Source organism: Geospiza fortis, unplaced genomic scaffold (assembly GCF_000277835.1).
Source record: "Geospiza fortis unplaced genomic scaffold, GeoFor_1.0 scaffold366, whole genome shotgun sequence".
Lineage (NCBI taxonomy): Eukaryota > Metazoa > Chordata > Aves > Passeriformes > Thraupidae > Geospiza > Geospiza fortis.
In genome coordinates this window covers 4,803,240-4,816,231 of record NW_005054342.1, presented here as the reverse complement: position 1 = coordinate 4,816,231, position 12,992 = coordinate 4,803,240, and the positions used below count along the sequence as shown (strand labels likewise).

Genomic DNA, 12,992 nt, shown 5'->3' with positions numbered 1-12,992 from the left:
TCACCAGTTTGGCAAATGCTGAGGTAGAGATGTTTCTGCTCCACAGAACTGACACAATGGATTTTGTAAAACAGACTGGGACATGTTAAGTAATATTTAATAATGCTATGACTTTCCTAGCAGAATCATATATAAAATAGGTATGAATCAATAATTATTATAATGCATTGCTATTAATTATACACATATTTTGAAAAAAATGGTAGAGGAATATGTAACTTTGAAGGGAGGGAAAAGCCTTGCTAACCACTATTAAACTTTACTGAAAAATCTTGGCAGTCAAGTAACTCCTTTTATGGAAAATTCAGAAAACTTTCCAGTTTTAACAAATTAGTTTCACCTCTGCTAGAAACATTATTCTCTGCTCTGCCTCACACAGAGTAATAAAGGCTCCATAACCACATTCAAGACTAAGATTTGCCTCTGCATGGACACCAGTGTAACAGTCCTGGAGTAGTTATTTATCTTGCCCTATTCCACACCAGTGCAGAGTGGGAAAGTGGAGAGGGGGTGTCTGTGGTTACTCTGGAATAGATGTGGAGACCAGCATAGGTGCAGTGAGATGCAGAATTTGAAGCCATTCAGGACTTTTTTCTCTCTGTAAATAAGAGATACACACAGATAAAGGTTTATCTTTGTAATTGCCTCAGCTGATTTATGATTAATCCTAAGAACAAGGGATGACTTCTGGACATGAAGCTCCCCTTGTAAAGTAAGTACTGTCTCATGCTTCTTTTGACGTATGTGCTCATGCACAAAAGGGCGTTTGCTCTTGTATCTTATACAGAGAGTAATGTAGTGGTCCTTCCACTACAGTACTACAGGAAGGTAGACCTTCCTGCATCACCTGGACACTGCTGTCCTGCCCTTCTGCCCCAGAAGCAAGGTATAAATGTCCAGCAGCTCCCTGGCCTGTGAAGATGGGCAGCATTTGGCCTGTGGAGCAGCTGCATGGCCAGAGGCTATGGCCAGGAGCAGGAGGAGAGTCAGGCAGGCACTGAATGCCACCTTTCAGAGCCCAGAGCTGAAAGAGTACTCTTGTTATCTGCATTCCTTCCTGACCACATCCCATGACCTGCTGCATGGAGCCTTTCAGATCACATCCAGGCACAGTCAACAGAGCTGGGATGTGCGTCTGTGTCCTTACCAGCGGCTCACTGTGAGCAAAGATCAACAGTTTGCGGATGCTTTGCCTTCCCTGTGGCCATCCCACACACTTGGCACGCTTGGTGCTGGCCTGAGCAGTGTGCAATTACAATCTTAGAATGAGATGAAACACTCAGAGACCTCCAACAGCAGCAGAGTGCAGGGTAGGTTTGCTTAATATCACTAAGGATAGAATGAACCACTAGCTCTGTCTTAGCGTCATCCTGAAAACAAAAGGCATGGGGTTGGCTGCCAGAGTTTTCTTCTCCTTTTCCTTGCTACACCCCTGCCTGGAGGGGTTGCTTTTTCCCACATTCTCTGGAAAGGTGAATCTTTCATTTAACTTTGCTGGCTTATAGAATGGTTTTGGGTTGGAAGGGATGTTAAAAATCATCTAGCTCCAGGCTTCAGCAGATACAAATGTTCCTCAGGACTAACCACCTCAAGTGTGTGTATATCAATGCAAGCAGCCTGGGGAACAAACACAAGGAACTGGGGCTCTGCACCCAGTCAGAAATTTATGATGTCACAGGAAGGGAAACCTGGTATGACAACTCACATGGCTGTAGGATCACACTGGATGGGTATAGGCTAGAGGAAAAGGGGATAAATACCCACTGAGAACTACAAGTGCATTGCCAGGGTTTGCAGAGATGCAGTTAGAAAAACAAAAGGTCAGCTTGAATTGAAATTGGCCAGAGATGCAAAAAAAAAAAGGAAAAACACAAAAAAGATTTCTTCAGGTACGTAAATAACCAGTAAAAACAGACGGAAAACATGGACTTGCTGTGCAACAGGAAAGGTGAATTAGTCACCAGCAATGCTTAAAAGGCAGAAGTTCTTAACACTTTCTTCACCTTGGTCTTTACCAGTGCTGTTGGGCCTCTGGTCTTTGGAACAAAAATCCAGGTTGATCCAAACATAGGCTCACCATCAGTGAAGAAGGAGTTGGTGTGTGAACTGCTGCAGGAGCTCAACCCCTACAAATTGATGGGCCCTGACATTGTCCACCTGAGAGTATTTAAGAGAGCTGGCTGACATAATTTTTGACTTTCCACAACCTTTGAGAACTGTGGAGATCAGGGGATATCCCAGAAGGCAGAAAGAAGCCTAATGTGACTCCCATCTAAAAGAAGGTCTTAAAGGGTGATCCAGGAAGTTACAGGCCCATCAGTCTTACTTAAGTTCCTGGAAAAATGATGGAACAAATCCTCCTGGGGGGCTATCACAAGTCAGATGAAGCCCATGACTGGGAAAAGCAAGCAGGGATTCATGAAGGATAAATCATGCTTGACAAACCTGCTCACCTTTTACAACACGTTCACGGGCTTGGTTGGTGTGTGGCAAGTGGCGGACATTGCCTACTCAATATTAATGAATAGTGTGCTGCTGCAGCAAAGAAACCCAACCAGATACTGGGTTACATCAAGATGGAATGACCAGCTCTGATAAAAATACTCTTTATCCCACTTGTCACTTGTGAGGCCACACCTGAATACTGTGCTGTTTTGGTCCCTACTGTGCAAAAATATGTGGACAGGCTGCAGAGCATCCAGACAAGGACCACAAAGAGGGCCAGGGGATTGGAAGGCCTGTCATGTGAGGAAAGGCTGTAAGAACTGGGTTTGTTCAGCCTTGAGACCTTATCAACATGTTTCAGTACATAAAGGGTGCTTATAAAGATAGAGACTCCTTTTTCACAAGGAGTGACATGGAAAAGAAAAGGGGTAATGGTACAAATTATTCTTGAGGGGATTATTATTAGACAGAAGACAAAAAATTTTCACAGAATAATCTCACCAGGGAGGTGGCAGATTTCCTCAGCATGGACACTTTTAAGATTCAGTTGGACAGAATGCTGAACTGTTTAAATTGTGCTTTTGCCAATAAAGGTTGGAACAGATGACTCTTGAAGCCCCTTCCAACCTGATAATCTATGAAATGCTGTAAGTCAGGCCACAGGTCACAAGCATCACACTGTAAAAGTTGCCTGCCACTCTTCTGTTAGGATGGGAAAGCAAAGAAGGCCTAAGAAACTTCTTCTACAGTTCAATGCAACTGTATGCAAACATTTAATGCAACAATGCACACAGATTCCTTACCTTAAGCATGCTTCCTTTTTGCTTTTCTTGGACAGAAAACCCTGACATTGTTTTTCTTTCCTACAAGCAAGTTATAAACTCCATGTTACAGTAGCCCATATGCTTCTGAAATGGGGCTTGAAATTCAAGAATGGCAATTGAACTTGGTCAAAGACCTTGTACTGAGATTTGGGCATGACTCATTCATCCCCTCTCCTGAAAAGCAGACTACAGAATCTCTTTGATGGGGCTGGATGCCTACAGGGCTCTGGTTTCAGCCTGATGAGGGGCAGCAGACAACCACATGAGCACTTCTGTACTACTTCTTCACTCCTTACCCTCAGAAGAAATTAAATTCAGCAGCTAAGATAACAGAGATTTAAGATTTTTGAGTTTCGCATCTTAGAGACAAAAAGACAAAGCACTTTTCAGCAGCAAAGAGAGAAAATTTGGAGGACCAAGCACAGGCCTGAGTTCTGGAACCTCTGATGAGACAGAAGATCAGGAAAGAGGCATTTATTGCAAGAGATCTTTAGCACTAAACAGAGGACTCTAAAGATAACGTATTTCAAACCACTGGCATCTGACTACCAGTAGTTTTACCACTATACTGAAATATCAAGTCTGTCTCATGAAAACTTAGTTCATGATCACAGTTAACATTTAATCTAGTTGGAACAGAAGTCAAATGCACACACTAAAAAATAATGAATCCACTCATAATTATAAAATGTTAAATTGTAACATGTTGAATACTCATATATACCCATCCTAATAATTACAGAAGCAATGGTATGACATCACCTACTAATAGATTCTGAAGTAAAATATTAGTGCTTTGGCATAATTAATCTTATTCTATTTTGAAAAACTAGTGCATAAACTGTGTGATCAGGAATGGGTCATGACCTCTGTGTCCTGCGCCAAGGTGTCATGACCAGGCCTTGTAAGGTAACTAAATTTTCTCAGTGATACGATGTTACACGAGTATCATCAGACTCTTCTCCTCATGTTCAGCTACTTCATGACACCTCTCCCTTACACTTCCTCAAACTTTTTTCCCCAAGTGTCCAAGCTATTGACATGGAGCAGTTTGGTCAAAAGCTGTACATTGCAGAAACATTTCTTAGCAGAGCTGCTTCAATGTTCATCCATCCCATGTCCGAGCTGCATTACCACGAAAAAACACATCCTGGTTCTTAATGTGGCAGAACTTTTATTTAGAGGGAAATTATACCTTTTGCATTTACATGGCACCAATTATATACAGTACACTTTCCATGATAAGAATTATGATGCTGTTCACAGAAAGGTATCAAATTTGAGATAAATAATGCATAAGCTAAAATATACAAACCAGGGGGTGGAGGTGAAACTATTGGCCATTTTTAATTATCTATAGAAGAATTTCAAGGAATAATGTTTATTCAATGTTCAAAAACTTTTAACAAACTTCTAGTAAAGTTAATTGAAATATTTATAATACTATTCCGTTGTTGCACAGTATTTCCAATATACAATCAAGAAGATGCACAGAACACAACACTTAATATGAAAAAACCTATTGCACCCACAATTTAAAGGTTTCACTGCCTTTTGGATGCTGCACTACCATATTTATATAAACATTTACAACACTTCAGTAAACACAAAGGTTCTAAATGTAGTGCAGCATTATGGGGGGCCATTTTCAGCTCTTAAAATAAATGTTAAATGCCCATATACTGTGCCATTTATTTTAAGCTGATGGATTAAGCTGTAATCCTGAAGTCCTACTGTGAGTAGCAAACACACTTTCCCCACATTCAGAAGATTACCATCCCTCTGACTATATAGTCTCTATTCTGAAAACTAAACTGTCCTTGGCTTCATTGTCATTTTGGCATTTTGCCTCAGTGCTTTTAACAACTATTCCTTATATTACTTTTCAGTGGCCTGTTAAGTAGTCCTGTGTAGAATCTGAAGCAAAAGAATCTGCATCTTCATTATCAGAGTCGTCACTGCTGTCGTCGGCCGCCGGCTCCCCCGTCAGCGCTATGCGGGCGTAGTCATCCGTGTCTATGGACTTGCAGAAGTGGATGGCATACTTCAGCTTCTCCTCCAGAACCTGCTTACAGGAATACCTGGGCAGCTTCAGGAGAAAGAAGCACGTGTATGACTCAGGAAGGAAGTGGTCTGGAGGATTGTACTTATCCAATACCTGGTAACAAAAAAAAAAAAAAACAAAAAGAAAAAAAAGCATTGTATTTTTGATTTTTGTCCAAAACACAAATAAGTATCAAAATAATAACTGTGATTTTTTTTTTTAGCACCTTGTTGTATTTTTGATTCTGATGCTGAAGTTTCTTAAAAGAACCATGAAGAGGCCAAATCCATTTTCCCTCCACTAAATCAATAAATAAAACCAGACATTTATGAGCTGTTTTGATTATGAATATGTGGTTGGGAGCAGTCTGAAAAAGACCTTATTACTTCAGACAGTATCAAAAAATGATTTGAAGATTGTGTGGCTTTAATTTAGCTGAAATTATTAACTGAACTGAATGAAATGCTAAATAAATGCCACAAAAACAGTTGCCTAACAGTGGAAAACTATCAAAATTCACAGAAACAAATGGCTGGGAAATTCAAGAGCTATCCACTTGTCCAAGTCAAGAGAGAAGAAATAGTTCTATACATTATATAACTGTCACAGACATTATTCAAGTGTTGCACTGTTGAATCTACAATGTAAAGCTGCAGAACACTTTAATTAAATCAGGCCTTTGTTATGTCACACTGCTACTTCTCCACTACCAGCTTTTTAACTTCCCTGTCCCAGACAACAACAATACCCGAATTACCTGAATAACAAAGTCCCTCCCCCTAAAGTCTGCAATAGTCCTGGGCAGCCTTGTTCTGCCCCACACAAAACGCAGGAAGAGCGATCGCTCCGTGTTGGAGAAGGACTCCATCACTTCCCAGAACCACTGTATCAAGGAAGCAGTTGGTTCAATGCCTTTGTAAGTTGCTACAGATTTCAGGAGATGAAGTGGGATATCTGGGCTTCCACACACCTGAAAAATAAAATACAGTGATAGGCTACACAAGTCTGATCAAATCAATTACAGCTGATTTGTTCCCTCCCTTCCTTTAAAATATTTAATCAGCTTTTACACTGACAAACTGAGCATTCAGATCTTTGAGATGCCATGCATAGTCTCCTAGTACAAAAATACTAAATATACATCTTCCCATCAGGCGACAGTAATGAACTTTTTTTCATACTCCTGAATTTAGGACAAGTATCTCCAATTTACTTTCTAGATCACTGGAATGAGATCACTGGCATGTGAGGTTTTTTTTGTTTTGCTTGTTTGTTTCTTCCCAAAATAATTATAATTAATTATTACATCACTGCTCAGCTATGTCAAAATAATTTTACTAGCACCAAGAGGGCAATTAAACATTTTCTGGTCTTCCCTTGAACTGATATTTTCAACCACACAGCAATCATTGTAAACAGCATGTAATGTGGGTTTTTTATTAGTAAAGCAAATGAATGAATAATCTCGCTCCAAGTTAATCTGTCAGAAGTAACAAAGCAGAAATTGATACCATAGTTTCCAGTTCATATCCTGTAAAGAGTGAAAGTAGAGGAACTGGAACAACACGGGCCATCCCCTCACGAACTGCTGCAACTTGCTCATCAAACTCATGAAGCCTGCAAAGAAACATTTTCAGAGTTTCTGTGAATGTCATTTCTAGCAATTATTTATAGCAATTACTTTACTGTCTTATCAAAGCAACTTAAACCATTCTCCTCAAATGTCCATCTATGCACCAAAGACATTAACATTTTTTACAAGATACTTGATTTACTATACCAATTCCTATTGCACAGCAAGCTCAATATGGAGGAGATATCTCCCAATGTTTCAGATATTTTATTTCCAGCATTATTCATGTGCTATGCTTGGCAAAAACAAAACAATATCCCATTTGGAACAATATGCTCTTGGAAAAAGAGTGGCTGTATCTTGAAATTCTAACTTCAAACATTCTCAGCACTAGACAGACCTTATAGTACAAAAACAAAAAAGGGTCCGAACTAAAATAGGATGTCTGAGTGGACAGTAGGTTTTTTTATTTCAAGACAGGCACAGTAATAAGTAACATTTTGCTACTTCTGATGCCACACAAGTTTTGTGTTTGGCTTTTTTTTTTCCCCTGTCAAATAATTTCTGAGATGTTTTACAGAGCCCTCCAGAGCAGACACATCTCTTACAAGTGCTGTCCTCAGGCTAGTCATCATCAAAATAAACAAAGCTGTCGGGAAAAGTTTGGTCTTTTGCAGCCACTTTTCAACAGGGATTCTATTCAGGTGCTAGTTTTCCCTCTCAAGGGCTTCATATAGTTAAAAAACTCGATCCTTAACCTTTAAATGTTTCTCCACAAGGCCTTTTAACTGTAAAATGCTTTAGAAATGCTCGGGTCCTCTGAGGACAGCCAGAACTGGCAAGAGCGCAAAGACATTTCTTCAAAGGAATATCAGCTCCAAATGAAACCTCTCTCTTTTTTGTCAGAAACTGGTCTAAGTATTGGTTCATAACTACTTACAGTGGGAAAAAAAAAGAAAAACTAAGGCTGCAATTCATAATTGCTGGCAAGCACTGTAACTATGAACTAATAAGCAAGTATATAAGATTGTGAAGAAGAGGAATATGGTGGATTGAATAAAACAAGCCTGAACCAATTTCTTATCCAAATTACCTAAACTTACATATTTCAGTAGGCATTAGGCCCACTGCTTCAGAGACAAGATGTTTATGATTGTTTCTGAGATGCACTCATCTAGATTAGCTACCTGGCCACATAACCAACCAAAGGCCAGTCTTCTCAAACACTGAGCACCCCACTGATCTCTGTGGGGTGCTCAGCTTGTGGCACCCAGGGGTGTGCATCAGTGTCCTAGCCAAAGAATGAACATTTTCCTTTGTACATTCCAACTTGGAGTAAGAATTCAGCTGATACTGCCCCTGACTGCCATTGATGATATGCAAAGGTATGAATGCAGCAGTACTAGATCTAAGCTCTCTTCACAAAGAGCTTACTGATCAAGTCTATTACTTTAGCCCACTGGAAGAATTAGATACCTGGGACATTACTTCACCATTAAAACTGGCTGCCAAAACTGCTTAGTCCGGACAAATCTAGAGGCACACCTGCTCATTTATTTTGCTTCCAAAAAATTAAGTTTAAGATTCTTCTCCTTGGATGCAATAAATGAAATCAGAAAATCAACACTGTAATCACATGAAAATATTAATATACTTGCATACAACAGGCTAAAGTAGCATTGTTTAAAAGCTGATATATATTTTTAAAATAAAATGCATATTCATATCAGTAATGTTAAAGATTTATTCAACAAACCTGTAGTTTATTGCCAGCCTCACATATTCTGCTCTGTTATCCAGTGTAATATGGGTGTACTTGGAACTCAACTGAATATCCTGACCACTTGCATTAGGCACAGTGAATGGGAGGCTCATAGCTTCAAATTCTTCTGAAGTAGCTTCATTGTCTCGAATGTACATAAGCCCAGGAATAAAATCTTTATCAACCTTTGAAAGTAAGAAACCCGAATTAAAGCCAGTTTACTAGCACTATATAACAGCATCTCTTGCATACCAAAAGCAGGGCATCATGTATCACCAAAAGCTTTGACCAATGTCTGACCAAAATTCATTTAACTTGAATTCAAAGCCATAAAATAGCCTAGTACTTTACAAAAAGCTTCATTATGTTGGATGTGGGAAAGTGCACATATTCTAGATATCAATCTTTTTGGAGGGCATTTGCCAAGAAACTGTATCATATAAGAAAATGGATTTAAAGCTTAAAAGCATAATCATCCCTACCAGCACTGGATTTGGTACAAAAGGAATCCCCTCAATGACAAGTAAATGACTCAATGCTTTTATAGGAAGTACATTTCTACATGACAGTATTTGAGAAGGAACTTTTCTTCATAATGAAGACCTAAGTCTGATTCCACATTTACTGAGCTCAGTAAACAAAAACTGAAAGCTTGTGAAATTCAGCATGTGAGCACAAACTAGTAACAGATTGAACTCACTTTCTTTTACTGCAAAACAGTGCAGGCATGTGCCCTCAAATCAGTTATTGCATCTGGGTACAACAGACAGTAACAGCTACAGAAAAGTCTACTGGGAAGAAGGAATTGAACCACAAAGAGTGTCTAGTCAAACCCATAGGAAGATTTGAGAATGCTCTAGAATTCAAATAGATTATTTAACTACTCTTGAACAACTTAAATTTACAGTTTTAATAGTCAATACAAATCCTCCCTGTATAGTGGCTCAAAATATAAAAGGCCCGTCAAAATACAAGGACATAAAAACCATAGAAACGAATCACTTGAGAAACTCATGCCAGAGTCTGCTTGTCTTCTCTAAGTTATATCCTACCCAGGAACTTCCTTCTCACCTCACTGAGATCAGCAATGGTTAGGTTCATTCCTGCAAGCTGTTTCCACACTGGCTCAGCCAGGTTGAGGCTCAGAGGGCTGCCAGTCCGGATAGCAATGCCCAGAAGAACACCTGTAAGTTTAAACACAGTCCATTGCTTTTTTTGTTAGATTCCCAATATTCCAACCACACATAAAGCACACAGAATGCCACAAAGTTGCTAAGAAATTACCAAGAAAGCGAAACATGTTCATATGCAGGAGTGACTTGGCAGCAGGATTTAATAGGAAACAATCTCTGTTTGCTCCAGATTCATCTCTTCCATTTGGCGTCACAATTAACAGAGGGGTCAGCCCATTCTGAAGTTCTTCACACATTTCTGCTATTGATTCACTATAACCTCCACCACAATCATCCACAGATTCACCTTGGAGAGGAAAAAAGACTAAAAATTAAATATTCTTTCAAAAATAACAGAAACAAACTCTATTTCCTCTCTGGGGATAATTGTGTAAACTAAAGTTCACTAAAAGCTACACTGTTGTATCCTTTCATATGAAAACCCAGAAGTCTGGCTCTGTATTTGGATGTTTCCAGTTCACTGCAAAACGTATCATTTGGATTATATGACATATCACAATGCCAAAAATACTGTTTTAACAGAATGTAGAAAATATTTTGTGCCATATGTTAATCACAATAAAATACAACAGAAATAGAAAAGGAATAGTATTGCTTTTTCATGACTAGTATTTTAAAGTAGGTATGTTTTATTTAGCCCATACACAATAGATAGAATGGCTCTTCAATCTAAAGTATTTTTTATTCAAAAGCTCAGAGTGGTAGGTGAATTGTAAAAACTACCCTACCAGTAAAACTAGCTAGCCAGGATTATTTGCCAATTCAGACAGCTGAAAGATTAGGTTTATGTTTTGCAGAACGTTTGTTGTAAGCAGAAGAGCTGCCCCAGAACCTGAAGAGAATTACAGACACACTTCCATTAATCTTGAGGGGTTTTATAAAATTATTTTGAAAGGTTTTTTACTTCCCAGCATTTTAAGCACCATCCTCTGCCCACACACATACACTGTTTTTCTGGATCTCTTTCTTCCTTCCATCGGGTTCTCCAAAAGAGTAAATCCCAAGAAAACTGTAAAGTTAAGTGCAAAGTAGGAAGGAGTGGAGTGTTGAGAATTTTCTTACCAACAAACTTGACTTTCCAAACACGATGAGGAAGCAGAAGGCTATCAGGGCTAAAGGAGCTCATTTTAGCACACATCTGTCCAAAGACTGACTTTGTACCATCAGGTCCAGCCAGTCCTCCTTTACTCCTGGAACGTTTTACCTATTGAGTAAGCACATCATAAAAGCTACTCTAAGAGAACGTTTTACCTATTGAGTAAGCACATTATAAAAGCCACTGTAAGACATATTTCAACTGCCATGACTGTGCAGATAAATAAGGAATTTTCAGTTCCCCCGGCCACCAACACCTTATCTTTAATTTCCACGCGTTCTTTGTTCATCTGTCACTAATCAGCACTATATCTGTTCAGCTTTAATGGAAAATGGAAAATGACAGAGGGATAGCAAAGATGAAGTCTGATGATAAAGACATCTCTTGTTTCTAAACAAACAGCTCATGACTTGGCTAATTAAGTTTTTCTGATTTCAGTCCATTTAGTTAATTCATCCTATCTCTACTCATAGATTCAACTGACAAATCTGGGTAAGTTTTTCGCTCATGAGACAGGTTAGAGACTAGGTTGTTGGCCAGAAAACTGAATGTGTTATTCTTATATTCATTAATACCAACAGCTATATATGCATCTATGATACTTACTAGGAGCCTCTAAAAGAGAGTAAATACTACTAAAATACATCTGTATGTAGATACACAAATAATGTTTTCTTACAGAAAAAGTGTATTTTAATATTTGATGGAGATCCCTAAGATTGGCATGAAAGTAAATTCCCATGGATTTTGCTGCAGGAAATGCACACAAAGAGGGTAAGAATACAAAAAGTATTTCACAAGTATGGAGAGAAAAGAAATGGAAAGTGAACAGAGAGCTGAAGAAACACAAGGCTTTTTTTTCACCACTTGGTGTTCTGCAGTTTATCTTCTCAGCCTGTCCTGACTGCAAATGGACTCCTACATGCACACAGATCATCAGTATCTGTGAGACCACTCATTCAGAAATAGCTGAAACTTATCCCACTATATTTAGTCACACTACAAGCTGCAGTGCGTCTCAAAATCCAGTTGTTCTCATGCTGTGCATTTCTGATGGCTCTGGATGAAACAACCACCAGATTTCTTTCAGGTTTTAGTGCAAGGCTGATACACCCAGATCCTCCTCATGTGTAAGATGCTCTCTAACAACACAAGCTGGTTTTAATCCAATGGATTTCTGTGAAATTTGTATGCCCAAGAAGTTTTAAATTGAGAAACTTTTTATTATGTCTTAAGCAGCTTGAAAAATACTGGCCATCCTATGAGACTCTCTTCAACCCAGAAGAATTCTCTCCCAAAAGCTGGGAGAGATCTAGTACACAAAGCCATGCACTCAGACACTAACAAAATGTTTACAAAAAGATGACAGCTCCTGAGATGGAATCAGTTAAGAAAGGGGAATATATGTTAAGACAGACCTATGAAGGAAACACAATTCAAAGATGTCACAAAATCACCAGAAGAGGTACAGAAGTATCACTGTAATAATTTTAAAAGTACACCGTTCTCACTTGTATCCTGAGTTTCAGTTTTCTATGCTTAAACTTAAATGCCACAGAATAAATAGGAGTATAAAAACATGAAGAGTAGAGAAAAGACTATTCTACACAAGCAGACAAAAAAACCTTAGTCTGATCAGTGTAGGAAAATGAAGGCTGTCATGAAATGGATGCTCTTTAAAAGTACATTTGGTAAGGGAGGAGACAATAACCAGGACGGAGGAATGTTATTTAATTTGAAATGACACTCAAAAAGAGCAAATCATTAATTCATTCATATGCTGTGCCTACTTTAAGATCAGACCATTTTTATTTATCATGTTAGTGAGATTCCTATAACCCACATTGCATAAGAAGTCCTTGTAAGGAGGAAGAAACTAAAAGTGGTACTTCATATATCCACACATATCACATTCCTCCCTTCAGAGTAAAGAACATTAAACCAGGAGATTCTTTGCCATATTACATTCATGCAAGTAGATATTCTCCTTAATAACTGAAATCTGCATCCTTTTGAGAAGGAAGGAATTCCTTTCCACTGCTGTGCAAAGATGTG

General features: G+C 38.7%; 1 protein-coding gene across 2 annotated transcripts in view; it reads right to left on the bottom strand.

Moving 5' to 3' along the window:
• Positions 1–4,422: 4,422 nt before the first annotated feature.
• HERC2 (HECT and RLD domain containing E3 ubiquitin protein ligase 2) overlaps positions 4,423–12,992 on the bottom strand; it is a 99,986-nt gene continuing 91,416 nt past the window's right edge. The window contains exons 86-92 of one of the 2 annotated variants that reach the window (XM_005422698.2): positions 10,904–11,045; positions 9,933–10,127; positions 9,720–9,832; positions 8,643–8,833; positions 6,825–6,930; positions 6,071–6,283; positions 4,423–5,427 (exon numbers count right to left, since the gene is read on the bottom strand). In XM_005422698.2, the coding sequence (XP_005422755.1) occupies positions 5,155–5,427; positions 6,071–6,283; positions 6,825–6,930; positions 8,643–8,833; positions 9,720–9,832; positions 9,933–10,127; positions 10,904–11,045 (1,233 nt within the window). In that variant the 3' untranslated portion in view covers positions 4,423–5,154. The remainder of the gene's footprint in view (positions 5,428–6,070; positions 6,284–6,824; positions 6,931–8,642; positions 8,834–9,719; positions 9,833–9,932; positions 10,128–10,903; positions 11,046–12,992) is intronic. The other variant, XM_031058383.1, reaches the window with a different exon arrangement.